The following is a 27,230-nucleotide window of genomic DNA, read 5'->3' as shown; positions in this document are numbered from 1 at the left end:
TGTGATGCCGGCCTGATTTCCCCTCCACGTGTATTATTACCCAGAGAGTGAGAAAACACACGAAAATGTGTTTCGCTGGCATTGCTATGAAGCTCTTCGTGGCAGAAGCCAGCTCCTAGGGGGCCGTGGTCCCTTCGCCCCCCCCCCCGCCGCCGCAGAGAATATTGGAGGGGGCCGCCGCCCCCACCCCAAAAGTTGATACGTATTGCCATTCAAATAGGGTGGGTGCCCACCATCGTATGATCGATTATGCGAGGCGGGGCTTACTTGTTCCCCCTACAATATTTTATTCAAATTGTCACCCTCCTGAAGCCCTTTTTCAGTGCCCAAATCACAGGTAGTGATTTGCCGTGCAATGAGCCGCCACCTCTGCCCACTTTCTCTCCTGGCTGCGTGGCAAGGCGGATTGGGGCCCCGGCGAAAGTGAGAGACGCTCCCCCCCCCCCAAAAAAAATCTCCGCTGTTGTCACCGGCGGCCGCCAGGGCTTACCGCGGCACCGGAGCCAAACCGGCCTTCGTCAGCCGACGCTCCTCCCCCCCTCGTCGCCTCTCTCTTGGGGCCTAGCCTCCTGGAGCGCCCGCTAGGCCCAATCCCCGAGCGCAGGGGGCGGGCCTCGGCTTGGTGCCTACTGGGTGGGAGGTTGCTGCCGCGGCCAACGAAAGAGGAAGGGCACGACATGGCCGCGCTGAAAGTCTCTCGGGTACGGAGTAGGTGGGCGAGGGGCGTGAGGGGAGAAGCCGGGGCGAGAAGGAGGCCTTGCAAGGCGGGGCGGGGTGGGTTTCTGTAACCCAGCAATGCAAGCCCGAAGCGTGCCTACTCGGGGGGGGGGGGAACCCCGTTTAGTCCAAGGGAGCTTACTCACTGCCCTAGTGAAGTGCTGATAAGCGGGAGAAGGTGTTGACTGCGTATTTAGTAGTCCTAAGGTTACAGTTGGAAGGGACTCCCGAGGGTCATCTATTCTAACCTCTCCCCCCCCCCCCCGCCATGCAGGGATCAGAACTAGAACATGAGGGGAAGGATGCCAAGTTCTCACGGGGGGAAAGGAAAAGGTATCTCCACCCACACAGAATGATCCTTCCAGCTTATATAAAGCGAAGTACATGCTGCCCCGTAACAAACAACAGTACCGCCGTTTTTAGTATTATGTAACAGCTTACCTATTTATTTATTTGGCATTCATAAGGAGGGGTTGGTTTCCGGAAGGAAACTGCATTACCTTGATCCTAGGGTTTTTTTATGGCAAATGTAAGGAAACAGAAGTGATCTATAGAAACCGAGGTCGTATGTGTGTTAGGTTTAGGTCGGGACAATGTTAGGGGATTTTGATAGGGTTATCTTCTGTGAATTGGTTTAACTAATTATACTACTCGCTATACATTTCATAGAAAACATTTTTGTGCCAGTATAGCCGGTATATCTTACAACTTTTATTCTTGTTTATGGTTTGTTACAAAATCCCAGTTTGTATTGGTTTTTGCCCCTAAGTACAGTATATAAATGAGACAGACATAGTCTTAAGAATTCATATGCTAGAAGAAAAACAACTTTTTAAAAGCATTGTTCAGTGCTGTGACTGGGAAATGACTGCTTTTGAATCTTGGTAGTCTGCTTTTGAATCTTGGTAGTTTGGGTGTCCGTTTGCCCTTTAAAGTCGTTCAGTATTATCTACATACTATATAGACAAAGACCTAAGGCTAAGAAATGGTACTTAAGGCCATCTAGTATGTCCATGGCAGAGGTGAGATTTAGAATACAGATAGTCTGATGAATAGGATAGTCTCTTAACTACTACCGGTATTCTACACTAGCTCTTTGAGAATGTTGGACAGAACAGTCCTTTTATGGGTTTTGTTTATATACTTGATTTATTAAGCTAATAAGAATACTGTACTTTTATATTTGCAGTTTTGTCTCAAATCTGTACAAAATACTTTGATCTAGTAGTTGCTTGCCCTTGATTTAAGCAAAATGTGAGCAAAGCTACTAAACTTTGATAAAAACCCACTTATCACTGATGAATCAATCTATATGACATAGTATGTAAATAAATGCATTTTTGCAGTCTGAAAATGTGCAGGTTCAGATTGATGTATACGATAGTTCACCTAGAAAGGATTTGCAAAGCCATTAACTCTTCTCTGAGGATTTTTCTTCTATGACAGAAATGGCCCTACACAAGATTTCTGTTGGTTAAATTTGTTGGTAGACTTATTGATAAAACTGAAGGACGCCAAACCAGTGAGTTGAGTATTGTATATGGTGAGGTGGTTATGTTGTGTGCAATTAATGTGTTGTGCCACTTTACCAGTCTCATACAGGTTGGTTTACTCTGTAGGTGTCACACATAAATCATAACAAGTGATTGTTATGAGCATGTATTTCTGTCTAGGATGTACTGTACCTAGGAAACTGGAGGATAAACAGGGCAAATGTCTCATTTGTGTACAGAGTTCTTTTTGAAAAATATAACTACTATGAGAGTGAAAAGCAGAAGTGTTTTCCATAAGGACAACATGTAATTGAAAATTGCCACAACGAAAAGGTCAGCCTTTAAACCACTGTACCATTGTAACTTTAATGGAATTTGGTGGTGTCAGTGTCAGTGAGCAGTCTGCTCCCCCCCCCCAAGAGTATGCCACATAAGATAACTGATAAGTTCCAACCCCTGAAAAGCAAGGTATGGAGCAGAGTGCTAAAAAACTTTCTATTCCAGCTGGCCATTGCAAAAACTCGGTAACTAAAAAATACTCTGTGTTTGCTTTTCTCATCCTCCCAATCTCTTTGCCTATTATGTCACATATTTAGGTTGTAATCCTTGGGGGAGGGCCTTTCTAACACTGGCATTTGTAAGGTACTCTGGGAGCCTCCCTCCCTCCCTCCCTCTCTTTCTCTCTATGTGGCTGAAAGTAGGATAAAGATGCTTTACTTAAATCAAATAGCATTAGAGACTTAATTCCACAATTGTTTGCTGAAGCCTCACCCTTGAAGCCAGGGAGCCATAGGTTACAAAGTACTTTAGAGTAAATCATTCTTTGAAATTGTAGTGATGTTGAAATGGTCAATAAATTATTCATATCCAAAGCTTTGTGGCCTTTTGGTTAATATTGTACACTGGATAGAACATCTTGTGCATGTCTTATGCAATCTTTATCTTATTCACTTCTCTTTCTTTTGAACGACTGGTGTGTAGTTGTTGCAGTATAATTAGATGGACTTTGCTCTCTTGCTATTTTATTAACCACTGGACCATCTTTCATTGTCACTTTCATATTCTGCTTAGTCAAAGCTACTTATTTTAGTTCTTGTTCCCCAAATTAGGAGCATAGGAAGCTGCCCTATGTTGTCAGACCATTGTCCCATCTATCTCACTGTTCTCTGCACCAGTGATGAGTGGGGCCAGAGGCAAAAGTGAGCTGAACCACAGATGTGACTTGCACACAAAGCCACATTGTAGCCCAGCAAAAGTCAGTGTTTCTACACTGCAGTTTCCCCCTGCAAATTAGTAGGAGTTTAGTCATTATCTTTGACCCTTTTCTTTCTTTCTTTCTTTCTTTCTTTCTTTCTTTCTTTCTTTCTTTCCTATCTTATCTAAGGTTTGCTGGTTCTCTTGTTAATAAATCTCAATCTATTCCATTTTAATCTACTGTATTTAGACTAAATTCCTTATTCAGACTCTAATTCTGTCTTGGGCTGATGACTGCAATGGTTTAAGTAGTCTTGTGCTTCAGTTTAAACTTACTTGGTGGTATCAGACACTCATCTTATTTAACTTACACTCCCTTGTGCTGTTTCTCATCTTCATGCTTTTTCTGGGCTCCTTATGTGTGGAACTCTCCCTCTTGATATTCAGTTCGCTATCACTTTGTCCCACTTTAAGAAAGCACGAAATTGTCTATTTTTTTCTTGCATATCCTCTTGCAGTTTTTCTTTGTTTCTTTAATTGTCATTTAAGCATTATATATATTTACTTTGAACATTTCTTTCTTTTATTCTTCCAGAGAAAGTTTCTAAATTTTCCCCTTCCAAGTGCCCTCCCCTATTGTTTCATGCCTTTAGATTGTAAGGCACTGTGCAGAGACCTGTCCCTGAAATTTCCTATGTATTTTAATCACTTTCATAAATAATAAATGCTAAGGATACTACTAGATCTTTCAGCAATAAGATATAATATATGTCCTATAAGTATGTATCTTCAACAGAACTATATAATAATAATTTGCAAAAATTTCAGTTTGCTCCAGCAATGGAAGTCCATAAGAGGACAACAAAGTCCATAAAAAGGTACAGGGGCATATTTATTTGCAAAGGCCAAATGGTATTTTGAACCAAAATTAGCTTTTTATCAGGGTTATTTGGTATATTTAGATGTATACGATCTTGCAAAAGAACTTAAAAGAAAATATGCTACACATTGAAAAACACAGAATTCCCCAACTACTTCTAGTGCAAAATACATTCAGTTCTGTGGTAAATACATTGGTCTGTGCTGCAGACTGTTTTTTAGTTGGCACTTGTAATAGGATTGAGAAATTTCTTGGAGGCTTTTATCGGAGCTATTCATTTTTTTCCGCTGAATCAAAATTTCAGGTGTTACGAAGCATTGCTACATGCGGTTGGAGATCACAATCAAGTCAAGCTGCTGCAACATCACCCAAAAGTAAATCAGCAGCTGGATTTAGCTTTGGTAAGTATTGACGAAGCACTGTAAAAATATTCCCTATTAATCTTAGATTATGTCTCATGCCTCAAGTATTTAACAAACCTAAAGAAAATTATCAGAATTTGAACCATTTGATGTGTGATGGCAGGAGATGAATGACTCAGTGCCTGATGCACTTACTTTTTATTTTACTAAAAGCAGCTGTGCAGTTTTACTAAATACAATTAGTGAACTACAAATTGTAATTGGAGAAGTGCAGTGTGCGTTACATCTTTTCCTTATGCCATTTTCCCAATTTAAATTGCTTTCTGAGCTGCTTTTTGGTTCATCAGGGAAAATACGTGATACAGGCGTTTGCAGTTTTTTCACTGCAGTCAGACAGGGGCCCACATTCCAATGGATGTTGTTGCCAGAGGCAATACACTAGGCTGATGTGACGGTTGCTTATGTGCAGTAGACTACAGTGCAGCCACAGACCACACTGTGACCGCACTCAAGGAGGGTGCAGAGCAGGACCAATGAGGAGCCTGGAGAGAGATGGTGTGGCCTGGGGAGGACCCTGATGGCCAGGGATAGAGATACTTGCGAGGTCTGGTCTGATCCAGCAGGGCTTGTCTTATGTCCTCAGGTGGGAAAATTGATGTGCAGTCATCTCGCTTGCAGTAGATGCTTCTGTAAGAGGCAAATGAACAGTCCGTTTCTTGAACAGACGCTCCTGGTTTTCCTCACACTTCCAAAAATATAATTTATTTCAGCTGATGTTGCTTCATGCCCTTATACCTCTTGGAATATCCTGCTTTTGCCCTATTTGGCCATGGTTCCTCTATATTGCTGTGCTGCTTCTTGTCCTGTCACATCCTGGCGATTAGAATTTGGGATGAATTTAGATGCCAAAATAATGCACTCTAGCAATGTCAGGTGCAAAGTATTGCAGTTCTGCTACTATGTTGAATTATTACGGGTATTTCAAATATTTGGATATATTTGATTGTTTGACATGTGAATGCCATGTTTTCTAGAACTTACTGATGAACAGAAAGAATTTCAAGCTACAGCTCGTAAATTTGCTAGAGAGGAAATCTTGCCTGTTGCTGCCGAGTATGACAGAACTGGAGAGGTAGGCTTGCTATATATAAGGGGAAAACAGCTTGCTTTAACATTTCATTGAGTAGATGTTTCTAAAAAGAGACACTGTACATAAACTGAAATACCGGTATTTTCTTATCTCTTTTCTTTCTAGTATCCTGTTCCCCTCATAAAAAGAGCATGGGAGCTCGGCTTGATAAATTCACATATACCAGAGAGCTGTGGTGAGTGGTACCTTTTAAGCAATAAAATAGCATCAACTAAGGAACACTTTTAGGAGGCAAAGATATGACAGATTTTACGATAGGGTGTTTTATGAATGTGAAGGAATAGCAATAGCCAGTATGTCTGGTGTAAGATAGGTTTTCATGTCTTGAGACCCTATTAGAAATAGCAGTATTGCCAAACATACAGGGTATATGGATATGGATATTAGTTAACTTCTTTGCAGTATGTTTGATGATTGGTAAGTGGATATGCAAGCAGACATCATTGAAAGGTGTTGTGTTACATCTGGACCATCCTCTTCAGCCATAAGACCATTTACCATCAATAGCTCTGTAGAAAGGATCCTGAAGGTTTATTGTGCTTTGATGATGTATCCTGAATTGGTATTGACCCATTACTACATGCAAGTTATGATTTAGTTAACTACTGGGGTTATTCTGAATAGGGGTATACCAGGCTTCCTCAAACTCGACTCTCCAGATGTTTTTGGCCTACAACTCCCATGATCCCTAGCTAGCAGGACCAGTGGTCAGGGATGATGGGAATTGTAGTCTCAAAACATCTGGAGGGCCAAGTTTGAGGAAGCCTGGGGTATACCAATATTGTGGGGGTTTGGGTGTGTGTGTGTGTTGAAGGGATATAGGCAAATGGAATTGAAACATCCTGTTACACTGATGTCAAAATTCACCCTATCAAAGGTCAGAGTGTATAGGAAGTAAAGTGAACTTAAAATGGATTTGTATGGGACTATTTTTAATGTTTTGCTATAGGTGGCCTTGGCCTTGGCAGTTTTGATGCCTGCCTTATTACTGAAGAATTAGCTTATGGATGTACAGGGGTTCAAACAGCTATTGAAGCAAATTCCCTGGGTGTAAGTATTTTCCTTCTTTCTTTGTAGTAGTCTAGATAATGACTTTCTTTGTATTGAATGTTTCTTTTTTTCTTGTAGCAAATGCCAGTCATCATTGCAGGAAATGAGCAGCAGCAGAAGAAATATCTGGGAAGAATGACAGAGGAACCTATGATGTGTGTAAGTTCTCCCTTTCCCCCCAAGTCTATAGAATTTTACTTTGCTTTCTTTGGTGAAAAACTTGCCGTATTTTTCTGTGTATTGGACGCCCCCATGTATAGGATGCCCCCTATTTTGGGAGACTCCAAATCAAGAAAATGGGGGGAAATTGCCCTAACTTGTTGATTTTTTTTTGAGAGGATTGGCCAGAGCCTAACAGCCGTGCATCTAACATGCTGCCTATCAGCTGTTCCCTCACAGGCAATCGCTGAGCTGTGGGGGGGAGGGGAGAATTGAGCTTTTTTTTGGGTGGGGAAGAGTGGTGAAACTTTTTTAAAATTACTTTTAGCACTTTTCACCTTTCACGTGGAGCCTCCATATTCTGCTTGCCTCCTCCCACTCTGCCCGCCCTACAGCTGGGAGGGAGGCTGTAGGCAGTCTGTTTTTGTGCGCAGGCGGTGTGACATTACACAGAAGGAGCGTGGCGATTGAAGTAATATTCCCCCCTTGGCGCCTTTCACATCAGCCTTGCGCTCCTCCTGTGTAACGTTGTGCCGCCCGCGCGCAAATGGAGCCGTGTGAAGACGCCACATAGAAGAAACAGATCGCACGCAGCCTCACCCACAGCTGTAGGGTGGGCAGAGTGGGAGGAGGCAAGCAGACTTAGAATGCCGGCACCGCAGGAAAGGCGCTGCTGCTTCAGTTGGCTGCAGCGATCGAAGATATCTCTCCCCTCTGGGCCTTTCTCATGTGGCCTTGTTAGTCTGCTTGGAGCCGCACGAAGACGCCACACAAAAACGGACTGCCTACAGCCTCCCTCCTAGCTGTAGGGCAGGTAGAATGGGAGGAGGCAAGCAGACTACAGAGGCCCCGCAGCTCACCACTGCCAGGAGCTGCGACTGCTAAAGCAAGTACCGTGTTTATTTATATATTTAATTGCTGTATTCCATGAGTAAGACGAACCTTGTTTTTCAACCTAAAAAATTGGGTTAAAAACCTCATCTTATAGATCAGGGGTGGCCAACTCCCAAGAGACTGCGATCTACTCACAGAGTTAAAAACTGGCAGTGATCTACCCCCAGTTCAGGTCAAAGTTGTTGAGCTTTTTTTTAAAGAAGCAGCAAGGCCCATTTTGGGGGGGGGGTTTGGGTGGAGTCGATCTACCAGTGATTTACCACAGACGTCCAGTGATCTACCTGTTGGACATGCCTGTTATAGATGGAAAAATACGCTATTATTAATTAATTTATATACAAAAAATTGCTTCACATTGAAATACACAATAGCAATTCCATTGGGCACTAGAATAGTCTTAATTAAAATAATACAATAAAACAAGCAATTAAAAAGCATGGCAGTTAAAACAGCTAAAAACAGACAGTTAAGCCAACAAAATCAGAAGTGCAGTTCAGGGCAATGCTTGCCTAAACAGGTGTGACTCCTGTTTATTCCTTTTTCTTTTTCTCCTCAGGCCTACTGTGTAACAGAACCTGGAGCAGGCTCTGATGTAGCAGGTTTAAAAACAAGAGCCGAAAAGAAAGGAGATGAATATATAATTAATGGACAAAAGATGTGGATCACCAATGGTGGCAAGGCTAACTGGTATAGCAATTCTTAACTAGCTTTACTTTCTATGTAGTTCTTCCCCACATTTGATCCGTTTTTGTGTCATTCTCAGTGTGACTAAGATACAGAATGTTTATTAGAAACCAGTTGGGGAGATTAGGTATTATCTCTTACACTATCACAAATGAGGCAAGAGCCAGTGTGGTATTGTGTGTCCACATTCTTGACCACCATCCAGGATTTGGTTTGGAAAGAAGGAATGAATGAAGAGAGACAATTTGGAACAAGGAGTGACAGTAAATGTTGGGAGGGCTGAAACCATCCTTTTACTAAATACCATCCTATGCCACATGTGCACTATGGGTCTTTTCCTTGTATATTGTCTTGTATTTCCTTTTTGTTTTATATAAAATACTGAACAATAGAAGTCTAGTCTTAACTACTGGTATGTTAAGCTCAGTAGAGCTTTTGTCTTCAAAACACGCTGGGTTGTCCTTTTTGAAACCACCTGATCATTGTTTAATTTCTAGTGATAAAGCTACCAGAAGCATCTGTTAAAGTCAAACTTGGCTCTTGTTTTTTTTGTGTGTTTATTAGGTATTTTTTATTGGCTCGTTCTAGTCCTGATCCCAAAGCTCCTGCAGGCAAATCTTTTACTGGATTTATTGTGGAAGCGGACAGCCCTGGAATACAAATTGGAAGAAAGGTAGAGTATATATACACATACACACACCATCTAGATTCTGTGTGTGGAAGTGTAAAATAGGTGCCACAAGCATAATTCTTGCACTCTTGGCTATAAATTACCAATCTCCATTAGTTTTTGACTTCATCAAATAATTACGTTAAGGCATAATTAAATATTTCATAAACTTTCTTTTCAGGAACTTAATATGGGTCAACGCTGCTCAGATACAAGAGGGATTGTTTTTGAGGATGTGAGAGTGCCCAAAGAGAACGTATTAATTGGTGAAGGTGCTGGCTTTAAAATTGCCATGGGAGCATTTGATAAAACAAGGCCTCCGGTAAGTATCTGAAATAAGTTTTAGAAAAATATCATTTTTGAGTTCTATTTTATGATATCCATTGTTAAAATCACAGGTAGCTGCTGGTGCCGTAGGGCTAGCACAAAGAGCTTTGGATGAAGCTACAAAGTATGCTATGGAAAGAAAAACCTTTGGAAAGGTCATTGCAGAGGTATGTGAATCTTTATCATTTATATGATGCCATTTCCAGTTAATGTGTATTAAGGGAAATCTTTTTCACAAAGCTTATATTGCAGGGTCCTAAAAGAATAGCTTAGCAAGTTGGAAGTCAAAATGCTGGTAAAACCAAAATATGATCCACCATCATCTTACTAGAAGCCATTTAAATTTAAGGGTTGTGTTGCTTTGTGAATGGGTCTCTTGTGGTGTAAGAGGATTCAAGATTGCTGCAGCTGACAGTTAAAACTGTGGACTGTCGTATAGCAAAGCTAATGCTGATTTTGTCAATGAGGGATAGTGTGGCTAGTCACTGCAAAGAACCAAACTATCACATTTGTTTACTTGTCATTGTGTATTAACTGAGAGTCTCCATACGTAACCCCACCCCACAAAAGGCTTATTTGGGAGGAAAGGGAAAATATAAATTTAATAAATACATGTTTGACCGTAAGTCATTTTAGGGTTTTCTTGTTTGTCATTGAAACAAGACGACATGAAGTCATTTAGTAATCTGCACACATTCATTAATATAGAATTATTTAAATATATAAGTACTTCAGATTAAACCAGCACTGCTTTCTGACAACTAATGCTATGATGACAAAATAAATATAGCTGAGGAGTGATAGGAGTCCTAGGGACATCCTAAAACCAGATGAAGATTGTAATAATTCTGGTGACTTTGGGTAATTCCTGAGGCTTGGCTGTGTGCTGGTAACTTTTTTAATTAGATGAAATTTCATTGTAATTTTTAACAAATATAAACAAAGTAGCTTAGCAAAATATTTAATTCTATATACTACATTGATAAAGTTTTCCTTTTACTGTCTGACTCACATTTTACTTTAAACCATAGTGAAACCTGACAATGAATTAATGGGCAACACAGAGCATACATGCTGGTAAAATTGCAGCCTGAACTGCCTTCTGGGAGCTAAGGCAAGGCTCATGGTTTGTGTCTCTCCAAACAAACCATGAGCTCTAACCAAGTTTAGTTCTTATTGCTCGTGGCTTCTTTGAGGAAAATAAATTGTGAACCTGGGTTTGGATATGGCACTTATTGGGTCCCAGCAGCAGGAGGAATGAGGGAGAGGAAAGTGCAATTTTAGCACTATGCAGAAGCCTGATACATGTTCCTTGATCTGCATTGTACAAAAGTTAACTTCTCATTTCTAACTGGCCAATATTTACCTAATATCCTCAACCATCTTAGCACCAGGCAGTGGCCTTCATGTTGGCTGAAATGGCAATGAAAGTGGAGCTTGCTCGCTTGGCTTACCAAAGGGCAGCATGGGAGGTAGATGCTGGTCGTAGAAACACCTACTATGCATCTATTGCAAAGGGATACGCTGGAGACATTGCAAATCAAGTAGCTTCTGATGCCGTCCAGATTTTTGGAGGAAATGGATTCAATAGTGAATACCCAGTAGAAAAGCTAATGAGAGATGCCAAAATATACCAGGTAGGGTAACCCATTTAATGCAAATACTAGAACTGTTGCCCAGTGAACATTTTTAGTGAATTGATAGCAACAGTCTATTAATAAATTTGTGTATATAATATAAAGACAAAAGTATGTTTCCCTTTTAAATGACACATCTGTGTTGTTGCAGCATTCATCTTAAGAGGTATTCTCTTACATAGGGGAGGCAGCTTCTGTTAAGGTGGCACTCAGCACCTGCAGGGTTTTTTTTAAAGCAGTATTTGTATGAAATGCCGCTCACTCACTGCTCTCCCCGCTGGCTTGGTGCAGGCGGCAGGAGGCTCCGGCTGGGCCCAGCCAGGCCCAATCCCCCCCCTGCTGCTGCCGGCAACAGGCCCAGACTGGGTTTTTCCCCATAGGAACGCATTAATTAAATTTCAATGCATTCCTATGGGAAACCGTGCTTCGCAAGACAAAATTTCCGCAAGACGAAAAGACTTGCGGAACGAATTAATTTCGTCTTGCGATGGCACCACTGTAAAATGTGGTAACACAAAATATTATGTTATAATCAACTAAGTCGTACTCGGGGCAGAACCCATTGAAATTAAGTAACCTAAGCAATGTTTATTAATTTTATGTTGGTCTACTCAGAGTAGGATTAGCACCTATACGGTTTGAAGTCCAGTAATATTTTTGAAAAGGAGGTAGGTTTCCATAGCTCAGGTTATATCCATTCCTTTTTAAAATAATATAAAAATTCTGCCTGAGGTCTGAATGGCATAACTGTACAAACTAGAGCAAACTAGAGCAGTAGTCTTCTACCTTTTCAGACCTGGGACCCACCTTGAAACCCATTTCTTCATCTTTACCATATATTTGTATGGTGGTAGTGCTGCTATTGTGACCCACGTATGATTAGGCTGGAACTCAGTACTGGGTCCTGACCATCAGCAGTAGATCATTGTACTTCAGGATTTGAACTTGTTTCTATAACAGAAGTGTCCATATGGAAAACACATTTTGAAATGGAGGAAATTTTCACAAATGATTTGTAATGTGCCATGGGAGTCTGCTGTTCAAAGAAGAAAGTTGAAAAATGCCACTAGGCACGCTTAAGTCTTAGATTTAACTAAAGTAGCCTATTGGACCATAGCCATTTAAGTGCAGCCTTTAAGTACCTGGTGAGGTTTGTCCCGTCCCCCCATTAAGCATCTGTAGCAACTTTTGCATTGAACTGGTAACATACTGATTAGACGTTCCCTGTATTTTCATAATATTTTATGTAGTTTTGAAATTGCTCAAAAGCACCTGCCATTTATTTATTTATTGCATGCTTTCTTTTCAGATATATGAAGGCACAGCTCAGATACAGAGACTGATTGTAGCGCGTGAACACCTTGGCAGGTTTAAGGGTTGAGAACTTTTGAAGAGAGTCAAGGGCATGTATTAACCTGATGCTGCAAACATTTGTCTTTATTCTGGTATGCTACTTTTAAGATTGAAAAAATAAAATGGCCTCAAAGTACAGTAGTAGCATATCTGTTTCAGATCTTCAATATATGGAAAAAAACTTGTTAATTATTGAAACTGTTAGCCAGAGACCTCTTGAAAAATGGGTTATTAGATACATGTTGGTACATGTGGTTCTTTTTAGTTGGTTTTTTAGTGGCTGTTTTTACTTTCACCTTACTCCATAGTTACTTGGTTATCCCTGTCCTCTGATCTTCTCGCAAACACCTTTTAAAGTGCCTCAAATTGGACTTGTGACATTGTATTGGATTAAGGAGTTCATACCAATATTGGCAGTTTAGGGTTTTTGTTTTCTATTTGCAAATTATGTAATTTGGGAGTAGAGCCACTTAAGAATGTTTGTTTCTGTGGAATAAGAAGATTCTGGACTCACCATTTTATCATACCAATTATTACCAAATAATGCATATTGTACACAATGTAAGGTGTGAAATTATAATGACTATCAAGTCAGCTGTACTGTGACTGTATTTTAATTTTGCCATTTCTCTATATAGTGTAGCAATGCAAAACAGCTGTAGTGTGGATTTTTTTTCAACAACATACAAAGAGCAATGTGAAACAGACTTAACAATGAACCTTACTTTAGAAATCAATGTGTACCTCACACCATGCTACAGTATGCCTCAGAACAAATTGCCTTATACTCGGAAAAGCCACGTTACTATGTATATTGTATTAACTTCTATGAAAAAATAAATATTTTTCATTTTATGACTTTGGAAACGGAAGAGTAGCAGTTTTGCAAACAACTTTGTATGTTGTTGTTGTAAAACAAAACCTATGGTGCCTGTGTTGAACTTTTCAATTATCTGAAGAGTATACATAATGGTTTTGGTGCCTTTAGCCTGATTATATCAACCTTACTAAATAAATGCTTTATTACACTCAAATAAGATGAAAAAAGCCATACAATGTATTTATTTATTTTGTTCTAGTACTGTTTATAGTACTGTCATTACATCAATTAGCTATAGTATCAACTAATTAAAAAAAAATACTTGTCCCGAAACTCTGTTTTGTTTTATAATCTGGGTATGTAGATGGTCAGAGTACACACTCTATAATTTATCTCTTAGGATGCACTTGCATCTTTGTTTAAAAAAGACTTCTTGAAAGCTCTGCCATTTCATTAAGCTAAAATACTCATTGAATACAACACCTTGCCTGTACTACTCTTGCCATTCCTTGACTAGCTATTTTGGACTTTTTCACCAAAGGCAATCTACTCTCGCAATTCATTTTAAAACATCTAACTTATATAAGAAACCAACAATGATAATTTTGAGGAGAGCGAAATAAGTTAGAAGATGCATATTAGAATTATCCATTTCAAAATCTTCTTTCCTTTTTCTATATATTTATGCATACGGCAAGTGTTCACAGGCAGCCAGGGGCCCTTCTTTAGTTCTGTCTTGCGACTTTGAACTTACAGGGATGCCTTTGTGCTGCCCCAAGGAAACACTTCCACCCTACAGCTCAGTGCAAACAGGCATCAATTATGAACAGTTTGGGTCATGATGCCACAAGACCCCAAAGGTCAACTCCTTTCGTGTTTTTTTCTGATCGAGTGAATATGGGGCTTGATGGAGCTCTGTGCTTGGCACATGTTGTTCCTGTGGAAAGGAATTCATCCAGGACAAATGTCCCCACTCGTCCTGTTCCGCGTTCAATATCTACTGCAAAAGCAATAAATAAATACTGAAGGCAATAAAAAGAGAAGGGGAGAAAACGCTAGTTACGGTATCCAGTGGTGAAGAAACCTATTCAGGGGAGGGGGGGAGCATTGCCATTTTAAACAGCAAAAACTCTCCCCATGGCTGCTAACGTGGACCATAAGCAGCGCTTCATATATTTACGAACTTTACTGCAGGCATCACAAGGACCAGCTATGCTGGGGTCCTCAAGCCGGAAATAGCGTGCTCTTCCGGCCGAAGGGGTGCGTGCGCGTTGGGCGCGGGGCTGAGTCCGGCGGATGTGCCAACATGGTGAGTCGCTTTTTCCTCCCCTCCGCTCTCACGCGAGGGCGGTTTCCTCTCTCTCGCTAAAAACTCCCTTCACCCCGCCATCCCAATTCCGCGAGCTGTGAGGGGAAATGAGTCGGCCGTGCTCGCGTAGCGGACGAGCTGCGTCGGGTTTTCGGTAGACGGTCTGGCGTGGAAGATAGGGGGAGGGGGGAGGTAGGATAATAGAGCCTGCGAAGGAATAGCTGAGTCTAGTGAACGACGGGTTGGGCGATGATTGGTCACCCGGTCCGCCAATCAAGCGGTTGGCCCGTCTGCGGCCTAAGAGCTGGATAGGGACGTGCCCGCCCTGCAGAACTGCGCGCGGTGCCCCCGAGGGAGAGTCACGTGGCTCTTTCAGAATCCCGTCGTCTCGCTCTTGGAGCCATGGAGGGTCGCGTGCTGGGAGCCGTGCACGTGGCGTGGCCTCGATTCGTCTCTTCTCTCTCCAAGCAAAGGTTTTTGTAATGTGATTACTATGGATGGTCTCAAAGGGTTGCGGGCACGCTTCCCTTGATCACTGGCGGTAAAGGGCTGCGCGGGTTGCAGGCACCAGGGCTACGGGCTCGGTCGCCATAGTAAAACATCGCCTCGCCCCCGCCCCGTGTTTAAGAAGCAAATAACTGCACCAAGTGGTGCTTTTTCTTTTTTAATGTTGAATTGTTCTTTATTTTAAAGCGGCATATTACACAGCATAGGATATAGATTGCAATGTAACCAAAGGCACGTAATTTTAAGCAACAGAATGTGAAGATATATTAGTTGATAAAAATAGGCAGCGTGTAATAGTACTTTGAATTTTGGTAGGCTATCCCAAAGCTGTTTCTGTCAGCGTTTGAGAGCGAATGTCCTCTTCAGTATGGCTGTGGTAGGATTTCCTGGAACTGTTAAAAATAAAATAAAAAATCAGGCTTGTAGTTTTAAGCTGTACTTTATTATTTAATGTTTATAAAGTGCCTTAACATTTTCTGAGAGACTAGATATAGTAAAAGAATGCCTTTGCCCACAGGCACATGCTCTAATAGACATGATAGAGAAGAGCATTGGGAAGGAAATGGAAAGAAAGCTTGGGGGAAAGTGGCTGATAGATGGAGCCTGGTTGACCAAAACGTTCTTTTGGGAGCTGGGTATTCCTCTCAGTGGCCCTTGGTCTCCTGGATGTTGGTAGAGGCCAGAGTGCTGCCTTTCTAGTCCCAGATAACTGGAGCAGACTGCCTTTTTTCTGGTAGGGGGAAAGCAAGCTGTTTTGCAAAGCTGTTTTGGCCTAGATGAGAGTAACAGATTCTTTTTTCCACTGCTTTAGCAGATCCACAAGCTACCAGTCCCCAAGTATATATGAACTGCTGCCACACTCCTTTCCTAAACCCACCCCACCCTGCAGCCACATGGCTTCTTGTTCTCACATAAGTGGGATGCTTCATGGATGTGTGAAATGCTCTGTGTTGGATTCCAGAGTTCCTTAAAACAGCAATAAAGGGAATGGCATCTGAGAGGACTGTTGGAGACCCAACCTTATAGATTTGGTTTATGTTTATAGATCAGGTATATGTTTCAATTTACATTGCCCATTTAATTAGCGTAAATTCTTTTTCAGCTCCTCATTAAACTTGTAAGCTTTTTGCCAATATTTTAAAATGTTTTAGGGTCTTACTCTTCTGTAACTTTATTTTTATCTTTATTTACATACTCCTTCCATCTACTTTTTAAGTATTCATGTTCCTATGGGAAAATTTGTCTTTTTAAGGTTTTGTATAGTTTGTAGTGATTTTTGATGTTGTATAAATAAAAGTGGATGCCTTGTTCTAAAAAACATATTTTGGTTAGTACAAAGAAGTACATATGTTTTCGCATATGTTTGTAGTTGCATATGTTTCGCATATGTTTGTAGTTGCCAAATTCTCCATGTTGTGTAAGCATGGCAGAGGTGAATGTACATTGCCTATGAGTCAGCAGTTTGGTATTACTGCTGGATTTCACATTTCTAATTTATGTGGGGAACTTGTAGTCAAGAAGATGTAACGCAGGGTAATCACCTGCTCCTACAATTAGAAATTAGAAATTAGAATAGCTTTTTCCTAAATACTCCCCATTTTTTGATTTAAATCAAATCCACCCTGTGAAGTATATGTACACATCAGTTCTGCCAGTTGTTTAATTTGTTTTATGTCTGACATGTTACATGCAATTAGATGGGGGAAATGTGAAAATAATTTTACCATATTATTTTTAAGGGAACGCCACAAAAAGATGTCATAATAAAAAATGATGCACAACTTCATTATTATTAGAAAAAACATGCAGACTACATAGCAGCTTATGGAACAAAGAAAGATGATTATGTGAGTATCATAGTATAAGTTTGGTAGCATTTTTATTTCTCCTATTATAGTTCATATGACTATTAATATATTGAGTAAAAGAATAGGTATATTTGTGACATAAAGTGCAGTGGTTTCTCTAGGTCGGTGATGTAACCTGGCATGTATTATCTGACTCCAAAGTTGAAGATAACTTCTTTAGCTGAGACCTAAGAAACGTTTATATAAGTTGATTATATTATTAAGTTGTTTATTATGAAGAGCAACTCTTTTTATTCAAGTTGGGGATAGGAGAGACTTGAGGCCTTTTAAGTGATTGGAAAAGTTTGAGCAATATATGTGCAGTAAGTACTTCTGTGTTATGTAGCATCCATATTTCTTTTTCTGCTGCAGAGGTTGAGAGCTGTCCTATGGTGCTTTGACACTCAAAGCAATTTATAGATCAAAACGTTTGTAAACACTGTGCTTAAAAAAGTTTAGTTCTTAGAATATGTGATCAAACAATTCAGTATCCCTGAACTTAACTTTAAAATCTCCCTTGATTTTAAAATGGTAATTTATAAATATGAGCCATAAACAGATATAAGGAGCCTTCTCCAGCAAGGCCTTGTGGTGCTGAATTGGTGCTAAAAGTGAGTATAAAAATAAGGGGCCATTTAAAACTGGCTGTTTAAAACTGTTTTTAGAAGGAATGCAATCAAGCAGCTTGGTGTTTTGAGTATTTCTGAACTACTAAATGGGAAGTTATTTCAGTTTTATACTATATCACTTTAGGAACTAATCTGTTACACTTTTTTAGGAATACTGTATGTCAGAATATTTACGAATGAGTGGTGTCTATTGGGGACTGGACTGTAATGGATCTCATGGGGCAGCTGCATCGGATGAGCAAAGAAGAAATTCTGGCATTTATCAAATCATGCCAGAGTGAATGTGGTGGCATAAGTGCCAGTATAGGTCATGATCCTCACCTATTATACACACTTAGTGCTGTCCAGGTAAGCTCATGAGTAATAGTATTGGTTTAGTGAATTGATTTATCTTTACTAATGGTGACCTTTCTGAGGCTATAATATTGATTATATTGTAGGAAAACCACTGAGTCTAGGGCTTGCCGATCAGAAGGTCGGCGGTTCGAATCCCCGCAAGGGTGAGCTCCCATTGTTTGGTCCCAGCTCCTGCCAACCTAGCAGTTCAAAAGCATCAACATGCAAGTAGATAAATGCTCTGGCGGGAAGGTAAACGGCATTTCCATGTGCTGCTCTGGTTCGCCTGACCTGGAAGCTGTCTGCAGAAAAACGCCGGCTCCCTCGCCAGTAAAGCGAGATGAGCGCCGCAACCCCATAGTCATCCGCAACTGGACCTAATGGTCAGGAGTCCCTTTACCTTTACCAGTGTGGGTACATCCTATCTCAGAGATCCAACTTAATTACAGTGGTACTTCGGTTGTTGGACAACCGAGGCACAATGGGCAGTTGACTTCTGAGGTGCGTTCGAAAACGGAAGCATTATCTTCCAGTTTTTTGGCATTTGGGTTCCGAATCATTCAGCTTCCGAGGTGCTTGAAAACCGAGATTCCACTGTACTTATCCCTAGTTCTCTACCTACTGTTATTAAAGGGAGGAGGCTAAAACTTGTCAAAAACATCAAAGGGTATAGATGCTGCATTGGTGAACTGCTTCACCTTCAAGTACTGTAAGGGCTTGGTGGATTCCCCCCCCCTTTGTTCCTTCAATTGGTCTACATGTTTCTGTTTCAGATCTGAGGTTTCTTTTGGTGAAGCTTCATCTGTAGCTGGCTAAAAAGCAATGTTATCTCAGGCCTTTTCTGAGCTCCAAGGACAGAAATTAGGATGGGGAGTAGCACAGGTTGACATACTTTGCAATAAAAGTATGAACGCGGCTGCTTGTGAGAACACTAGCATTTCCTTGGGTCAGTGATGAGATTTGACATCTATCTGAATCTAAAGTTGATGTGGTTGTAACACATAGCTCTAGAATTACTCTGAGACCTGAGAATATATCATGAAAATAGGGGAAGAATGCATCACAGAACACAATTTAGCAATAAAAGTTATTTTCATGATGATGAAAACAAATGTTTGAAATACTCATATATTTGAAAACAATTTGAAGTAATTCTGGAATACACTTAACATTCAATTTCATTGGTTTTGTTTTGCAGATTCTTACTCTCTATGACAGTCTCCAGGTTGTTGATGTAAATAAAATTGTTGATTATGTAAAGAACCTACAGAAAGAGGATGGATCGTTTGCTGGAGACATATGGGGTAACATTTTCTAACTTGCATTAATGGATGTTTTTTCCTTCAAAGAATGCAAAACCACATGTTTGGCTTTCCTCTTTGTATCATGCACAGTCGTTGGTGTGAAAGTTCAGTTTTAGAGGTGATGTCTGTAGTATTCCCATATCCATTTTTTACTGATTCAGTAGCTTCTCAGATCTGTGATGATTTTTGGCATATATCTGACAGTAAGGTTGATGTCTGTCACCACTTTAGCTCTAGAATTACTCTGAGATCTGAGAATAATATACCTTTAATGCTTTTAAGATCCCATGGTTTTCAGCTTATTGTTTTATCTACAAGCAGATCAAGCTAGTACTTTACTAGTACCAGCGTTTAAGAAAGTGCTGATATGCTTATTGAAAGGTTTTACAATGAAAATAACTTGGGGAGACTCCATATGTTTCTGTGATGCTGCATAACAGATATTAATTAAAGTAATCTTTGGGGGGAAATGAGAAAATAGGAACAAGGGAATAATTCCATTTAAAATGCTTTTTTGCCTGTGTTTGTTTATTGAATTATTGCTTAAATGCTTTGTCAAGATGAAAACTTAGTTTATTTCTTCCTGCAGGAGAAATAGACACGAGGTTTTCCTTCTGTGCTGTTGCGACGTTAGCTCTCTTGGTGAGTCCTTTCATCAGTGGCAGTTGTGATTTTGAAATACATGTTTAAATTACGGTGGGCAAAGAAGACTTTCAAATAAACTGCATTTCCTTTAGGAGGTAAGAAGTTCTCCAGCATATCACAAGCAAGCTAGCAACTTGAAATACAGAGTTGCAAACGCAGCAAGTACTCATGCATTAGTTGTGCTATACTGACCAAGTCAGTATGGTTATATTGGAGAGGAGGTTAGAAGAGCACCCATATGCATTATGTGGAAAGGCAAAAGCAAAGTATTTTAATGAATAAATGGTACAGCATCACATTTTGGTATTTTCTATCCCAAAAACCCTAGTATACAAGGTCTTCAGAGTGTGGTGTACTGTGATCCTTCTTATTTTGCTCATCTAAAGTGTACTTAGGATAGCACTGTTCCAGCTTCTGTGTGCTGCGGGTCATATATGAGAGACACAGGTTTCTTGTAAAAAGAAGAATTTGGTAAATAACAGCACTGTGCTATAGAAATACATTACATGTTCTTTGTCTTATTTGTCTCCCTTGTGATATGTTGTGAGAGGAAGCTTTTCCCCGCCCCGCCCCCAGTGGTAAGGAGCTCTAGGCAGGGAGAAGTTTGGGGTACTTGCTTATCTACTGTCCTGTAGAAACAAATGAATCTCAGGTTCATCTGCCAATTTTCTAAGAAATGTTTTCCCCGATATATGCCATTCAAGTGAAAATGGCAGACATTAACGACTTTCACACAGAAGTATATTGCAGGGACAGCACTAGTATGCTTGGAGTTGAATATCCTTGGTATTAAAATGGAGGAAACGCATTACAGGAGTTTACTGCCTTTCAGGGGAAACTGGATGCAATTGATGTGGACAAAGCAGTAGAATTTGTGTTGTCCTGTATGAACTTTGATGGAGGATTTGGTTGTAGACCAGGATCTGAATCTCATGCAGGACAGGTAAGTAGTTCTGCTTCTTAAATAAACCTTGCAAGGGATTATTATGCCTGTTGACACCAATTAACATACTAACCTATTTCTGTTCCGTTTAGTTATTTTAACAAGTATTTATCATCTTCACAATGTCAGATATGCAGACCTTTAAGATGTCCTAAATTCTGTATAATGTAATGTAACAGCAACTATTTTCCCCAAATATACCTAGAAATAGGACAGTTTGCAAATGTTGCACTTCATGGGATGGAGGAAGGAAGAGTGTGATTTGTAGAGATGTCTATCCTGGGTCCCGTGGTGCTAAATATTTCTATTATTTATTTGGATGGAGGCTAGGAACTGAAGTCTCAAATAGGAAAACTGAACTCAGTTAAGTGTCCAGTATTAAAATAGAGCAGCTTATGTATTTTTATATTTACCTTTGAAAACAAAACTAATAAAACTAAAGTATTAAGCTGGAGGAGGAACTCTTAATTGAACCTTACCTGCTTATCTTTGAGGTCCCACAGTGGCATCTGATTGGCAAGTAAGACACCTCTATACATAAGGTGGTGTGCATAGAGCCCCAGAGTAACCCACCCTTCCATGTTCAAAACTAACCTGTTGAGGAAGTTTTTAATGTTTAATATATTAATGCATTTTAATATTCTGCTGGAAGCCTCCCAGAGTGGCTGGGAAACCCAGCCGGATGGGTGGGGTATAAATAAATTGTTGGTATTATTATTAGTGCTGCAGTGGTGTTTGTAGTCTCATGCTAAATTCTGTATTTGTAGGTATGGGCACCAATGTGGATAAGCACAATGGCTGTGTTTGCATGTAACACTAAACATATATTGGTGTTAAAAGGGTGAGCCTCAGTTCTTTCACTTTCTCCTCCTTCTGGCATTGCCACAAGTCAGATGGATGTTTGGAAGCATTCATTTCCATTCACAGCAGCTTTTTGTGACATTAGAATCTAAACAAACTCTTTAGTGACTTTAGTCTGTTTGAAATTGGTTTATGAAACTACTGTAGCTTGTTTTCACCAACTTCAGTTATATTAAGCACAGTTGTTGTTTTTCTAACATAATGCTAAACTGCTTAACCTAAAAGATGCAGAAGCTTCTGATCTCCAAGTGGCCATTCCAAAGGACAAGGGGGGAAGGAGAGAGTGCTTGAGCTCAAAACTAGTTGTGGATTGTCCTTATTGAACTAAAGCATGGTTTAAAGTTGCATGCAGACTGGTCCATTATCTTGCTGAACGCTACAAATTTCTAGATGTGCTACAAGTGAGGAGTTATGAAAGTTAAATCAGCCTCTAAAAATAATAATATGATTTAAAATTTTATTAATGAAAGATGCTGGCTAATTTCTTAAGTAAACATTTTTGCACAATTGTTTGGGATTCTACATTATAATCTTCCTTTGTTTCACCTGAGTAGCTACATTTTTTAATAGACATGAACTTTATATCTGTAATTTTAGATCTATTGTTGCACAGGATTCCTAGCCATAACTGGCCAGTTACACCAAATAAACGCTGACCTGCTAGGCTGGTGGCTTTGTGAACGCCAGTTGCCATCTGGTGGCCTTAATGGAAGGCCAGAGAAGGTATTAAGTTACATTTCATATTTTAAATACTGTATAGTTGGAGGGAGCTGGGGGGGGAGTAGAACCAGTAGTCCATAGTAAATATATTAAGACTATTTTAACTTTGATTATAGTCTGTAGAATCGGATTGCTCTTTCATAATCTTCTTAATATGCACAGTTTTAAAAAAGGGTACAACAATTCAGCAAAAGTTAGCTTGCAGCAAATAAATACACTGAAATACAGTTAATGTGTCTTATTACATTCAGGACCAGGTTTGGCAAACTTGGTGTTTCATGCACATAAACAATTCTGTCACAGCACTAAAATAAAAAGTCTTTGGAGCTATGGGCCCCACTGTATTGATGGGTTATGAATAAGAACCTTAGTTTTCTTCTAGCAATTTAATGTTTGATGCAAGCTTATGGAGGCAAGCCACTCAGAAAGTCCTTGTTTGCATCACTGCTTTGGGCAAGCATTGTGAAATGTTTCTAGTTCTAGTGGAAAATAGGATGTCAAAGAGTATTTCACATTTTTTAAGGGTATGACATGACATCAGGATTTGAGTATTGGTTTTTTATATATCTTTAGTCCATTATCTTAGTCTGTTTAATTAGGAACATAAGCATAGACCATTGTATCTTAGGACGGTTTAAGTTTTAGCTGTGCACATGTTCAGTGGAGGGATAGAATCAAAAGAAAACTGCTTATAATTCTACTGAAAAGGAATAGACTTCCTGAAAGATAGTGAACAAATCTGTTTCCAGGCTTCCCCAAACTTAAGGTCCGCAGGCTGGATGCGGCCCGAGGGACTCAGTTATCTGGCCCCCGATGCCGTCGCCGCTCTTACTGACACGGCATGGCTGCCCACATTCAGGTCGGCGGAGCGCCGGAAATAGCTTGTGCGCATGCACAAGCATAATTTCCGGCGCACTTCTGGGTATGCGGAGACCCATGCACACATGCACAAGCTATTTCTGGTGTTCCGCCGACCCAGAATTGCGCCGAAAATAGTGTGTGGGCACGCGCTTCTGGCCCACCGCGGGATCGGCTGGTGGATCCGGCCCAAGGCCAGGTAAATTTGGCGTCCCCTGGTTTAATCCAACTAAGTCATACTCTTGAGTAGATTCATCAACATGATTATCTTTTGCATATTACAACATTTGTCTTAATACATTAAAATTTTAAAGCACCGTGGGTGTCTTGGCAGAAAGGTGGTATACAAATGCAATAAAGAAAGTTAAGAATATTAATTTCATTCTGTCTACACAACAACCCTATGTGTCTTTATATGGTTGTTTCTCACTACATTCAACAATTAATATGATTTTGAGATTATAATTGCAATTGTCCTAACCTATATTGCCATTATTATATTTGCTAGTTACCGATGTATGCTATTCATGGTGGGTATTGGCATCCCTGAAGATTATTGGCAGGTTGCACTGGATTGACAGAGAGAAATTGCGCAGTTTTATCTTGGCTTGCCAGGATGAGGAGACCGGAGGATTTGCTGACAGGCCAGGAGATATGGCAAGTTACTAACCTTCAATACTTTTTATTTAACTAAACCAGGTTTGCCAACATTTTCCAGCTGGTGGGCACAACTTGGTTAGCGACCCCTGAAATAAACACCATGTATGTTTGACATTTCTAAACTGATAACGCAAAATTTGAGGATATACAAGGATCCATACTGTACAAAAACAGACGTGGTGGTTCTGGATCATTCAAGAAGATAAGGCAGCTGATATAATTGCATACCAGAAGTTGAGCTGATTTAGGCCCAGGTGATATTTAATAGATTATGGCTTTTCGAGCGGGGAGTGTTGTGTATAGGATATAGCTAATCGATATGTTCAAAATATTGGGCCTGTAAGTTGAGATCCAAAAGGCTTCATGCACTGTACGTGGATACTTTTTAGCTCATTCCTCTATCAGTCTCTTGGAGCTCTATAATCTCATCTAAAGGCCAGGATCCTCTGAAATGAAACCCTGTACAAGTGTTTCACTAGAAGGTATTTCATTCTTGAGTATGCATAGGCATCTTGCTACAGAGGAAGTGCTTTCCCTGTCTCTTCTGCCATAGAGCCTTTTAGGCAGTTCTTGATCAGCATGTGTCAATTAAATGAAGCAACAGAGCTATTGGAATTTTTGGCTGGCTTCTAGGCTATTGCAATCTGGGTATCAGTTGCCTATAAATTAAACAGTTAACTTTAATCTCACACAGTTTATTGGGAATTTGAGAGAAGTTAGACAGTAAAATACCTTATTGCAGCTCTCTGCCTTATTTAAATCTTCAAATCTATTAATGCACACCCACTAACCTTTTGAAAGTGCGAAACCATGTAAAAACCTCCTTGTGTATTTAATATTCACCTTGGTATGTTGTAGGTGGATCCATTTCATACCTTGTTTGGAATTGCTGGACTATCATTACTGGGAGAAGAACAAATTAAGCCTGTGAATCCTGTGTTTTGTATGCCTGAAGAGGTTCTTCAAAGAATAAATGTACAGCCAGAACTTGTAAGCTAGGTTTTGATGTGTACAATTTTGCCATACTCAGCTGCTTTGAATTTTCTGTCAAAAGACATTTCTAAATGTGTTTACATGATAAATTACCACTTTACTGTAAGCACTGTCATTTTGTATCTGGATTGTATCCAAAGTAAATAAACTGAGTGTTACATGTGCTTGGGGTTCTCAATAACAGATGTAGACATACATTTAAATGTATTTAAATATGTTTGCCTCCGGGCTCCATTCCAGTCATGCTACTTCGAAATATACTGTACTAGACACAGTAGAAGAATACTTGAATTGTGTGACTTGATATTTATGACACAATCATTCACTCATCTTGGTGACAGCATGTACTGGACAGTGAATTGTCCTAAGCACTGTTTCTGTCGAAAGAAATTGACTTGCTAATGCCAGTGACACTTTATGCACTTGAGTTCCTGTTTAGGATCTGACTGCTACACTTTTTTATCCAATTTCAATCACATGTTCTTGTTTTACATAACTAGAAATTTTATGGTACTTGGATAACTGCTTTCTACTAGTGACATCAGTGAAGATTAATTACCATTAACTTGTTTTAAACTAATGGTCTTGCTGAATTTTAGAATTTGTTCCTTTGCTCTAATGTATTTATTGTAACTGTGGTTTGAAGCCCAGTTTCAGTAGCACTTCAAATGGTTGTATATAGTCAAGAATAAAGCTATAGAAGAATATTACTTTCTGCAGGATGAATTATCTGCTTCCACTGGAACTCTAGAAGTGCTTCCATTTCACATTTGTCACAATTGTGCATTTGTAACTTGGCTGAAATCTTCTGAGTATAAAATGGGATTCTGCTTCAAATAAATTAAAGCTAATTATGAAGTAAATACTTGAAGTACTAAAAATGTTGGAAAAAATGTTGTTTGTACTTTTCTTGTTGATAAGTCATCATTTGCAAAAAATTGGTTTCGAATGGTTATGACATTTGGGGCTTTCTGCTTAAGAAAAAGTAAGCAAGGGCGGCCATTGATTGAAGTTTACAAAATTATGCATTTTGTGGAGAAAGTACAAGAGAGATGGTTGTCTCCCTTTCTAACAGTAGAACTTGAGGAAGGGCAAAATAATTTCACACAGTAGATAGTTAAATTGTTGAAATGACTCTCACAAGATGTAGTGATGCCTGAGAACTAGGATAGTTTTAAAAGAGGATTAGACCAATTCATGGGCGGGGTAAGGCTATGTTGCTATGGATTACAAGTGAGGAAAGTTCTAATGCTTTCAGGTCTGCTTGTGGGCTGAGGCACCTGCCCACCACAAGAGCAGTGCTAGGTTAGATGGACCTTTGGCTTTATCCAGCTGCTCTTAATTGATTATTATGCTTGCATCCTTGGCACTGCTTCAGAATAGTGCACATCAGAACTGGAAATAGGACAGGTTATATCCAATGAAGTTCTATTAGCACAAGGATTTATGTCTCTGCAATGAGGCTTCCTTTCCCTTTGCTCTCCCAAATGATCCTCATAGGAGATATCTCCTCTCACTTGCAGGCCCTCTAAAATCTCCAGAGAAGATGTAGGATGAGAGAAAAGTCTTGTTGTACAAGGGGACATTAACATCTGTTACATTGTCTGCATCTGCAATATTTTAGATTTGAAGTGAAAGCCAGACATTTTGGTACTAATTACAGATAAAGGACAGTGGTGCTAAAAAATCTACACGTGTTGAAGAAATGAGAACCCCTTTGAGACATAATGTATCCTGAAGGGGGGGGGAGAAATTAATCTGCTTGGAGGGCAGAAAGGCCAGTGCTTATGACTGAAATGCCTAACCACTACAGTATCTCTAATGCACATACACCATCCCTACTGCAGTATACAATTTTTTCTGTTCATCACAGCTTCACCTTGGCTGGTTTGATAGATCTTTAGCTTGAATTTATGGCAATGTTTTGCATAAACTCAAGCCCCTATCCTCACCCCCCCCAGCCTTTCTAACGGTGTCAGATTAGTAGTAGTATGCAAGCAAATACTGTAGTGTAAATTAGGTTTAAAGTGTATTTTGCTTAGTGAAACTGCAGGAAGTTCATGAAAGCCACTCATGCAGCCACTTGAGCCCCCCACCCCAAATCTGGAAGATAGAACGATTTGGTGTGAAAGCTGGGGCTGTTGGGAAATAAGCAAGCATAGGAAACTGCATAAACTTGTGTTTTCAGTTTTCCCTACCCACATTCTGCAGATAGAAAGAAATTCCTT

At 40.0% G+C, this 27,230-nt stretch overlaps 2 protein-coding genes and 3 non-coding genes across 5 annotated transcripts; all 5 read left to right on the top strand.

Annotated features, from left to right (window-relative positions):
* The first annotated feature begins 606 nt into the window (after window positions 1-606).
* Window positions 607-13,606, top strand: ACADM (acyl-CoA dehydrogenase medium chain). Its single transcript, XM_033151793.1, has 12 exons — window positions 607-701; window positions 4,589-4,685; window positions 5,681-5,778; window positions 5,902-5,971; window positions 6,746-6,846; window positions 6,925-7,005; window positions 8,456-8,586; window positions 9,148-9,256; window positions 9,435-9,575; window positions 9,652-9,747; window positions 10,969-11,217; window positions 12,527-13,606. The coding sequence occupies exons 1-12, from the start codon at window positions 678-680 to the stop codon at window positions 12,596-12,598; spliced, it is 1,269 nt and encodes a 422-aa protein (XP_033007684.1). The 5' UTR covers window positions 607-677; the 3' UTR covers window positions 12,599-13,606.
* Window positions 13,285-25,861, top strand: RABGGTB (Rab geranylgeranyltransferase subunit beta). The gene is given in 11 exon segments (XM_033151108.1): window positions 13,285-13,379; window positions 14,552-14,699; window positions 16,946-17,053; window positions 17,832-17,882; window positions 17,884-18,030; window positions 19,217-19,322; window positions 19,912-19,964; window positions 20,800-20,910; window positions 22,369-22,501; window positions 23,858-24,006; window positions 24,868-25,861. Coding segments are annotated over 11 exon segments (1,242 nt in total). The 3' UTR covers window positions 25,009-25,861.
* LOC117049331 lies at window positions 17,175-17,244 on the top strand. The gene has a single exon (XR_004426959.1). It is a non-coding gene; the product is annotated as a small nucleolar RNA SNORD45 (small nucleolar RNA).
* Window positions 18,964-19,046, top strand: LOC117049329. Its single transcript, XR_004426957.1, has one exon. It is a non-coding gene; the product is annotated as a small nucleolar RNA SNORD45 (small nucleolar RNA).
* On the top strand, window positions 19,494-19,576 carry LOC117049330. Its single transcript, XR_004426958.1, has one exon. It is a non-coding gene; the product is annotated as a small nucleolar RNA SNORD45 (small nucleolar RNA).
* Window positions 25,862-27,230: the final 1,369 nt, after the last annotated feature.

Source organism: Lacerta agilis, chromosome 6, assembly GCF_009819535.1.
Source record: "Lacerta agilis isolate rLacAgi1 chromosome 6, rLacAgi1.pri, whole genome shotgun sequence".
Taxonomy (NCBI): domain Eukaryota; kingdom Metazoa; phylum Chordata; class Lepidosauria; order Squamata; family Lacertidae; genus Lacerta; species Lacerta agilis.
Note: the sequence above shows the minus strand (reverse complement) of the source record. Positions and strands in the feature narration are given on the sequence as shown.

Bases quoted from the DNA above. Each gene is read 5' to 3' on its own strand.
- ACADM (XM_033151793.1), top strand. From the start codon at position 678: ATGGCCGCGCTGAAAGTCTCTCGG. The intron at 702-4,588 runs GTACGGAGTAGG...TCAAAATTTCAG, and splicing joins CCGCGCTGAAAGTCTCTCGG to GTGTTACGAAGCATTGCTAC. The intron at 8,587-9,147 runs GTATAGCAATTC...TGTGTTTATTAG, and splicing joins AATGGTGGCAAGGCTAACTG to GTATTTTTTATTGGCTCGTT.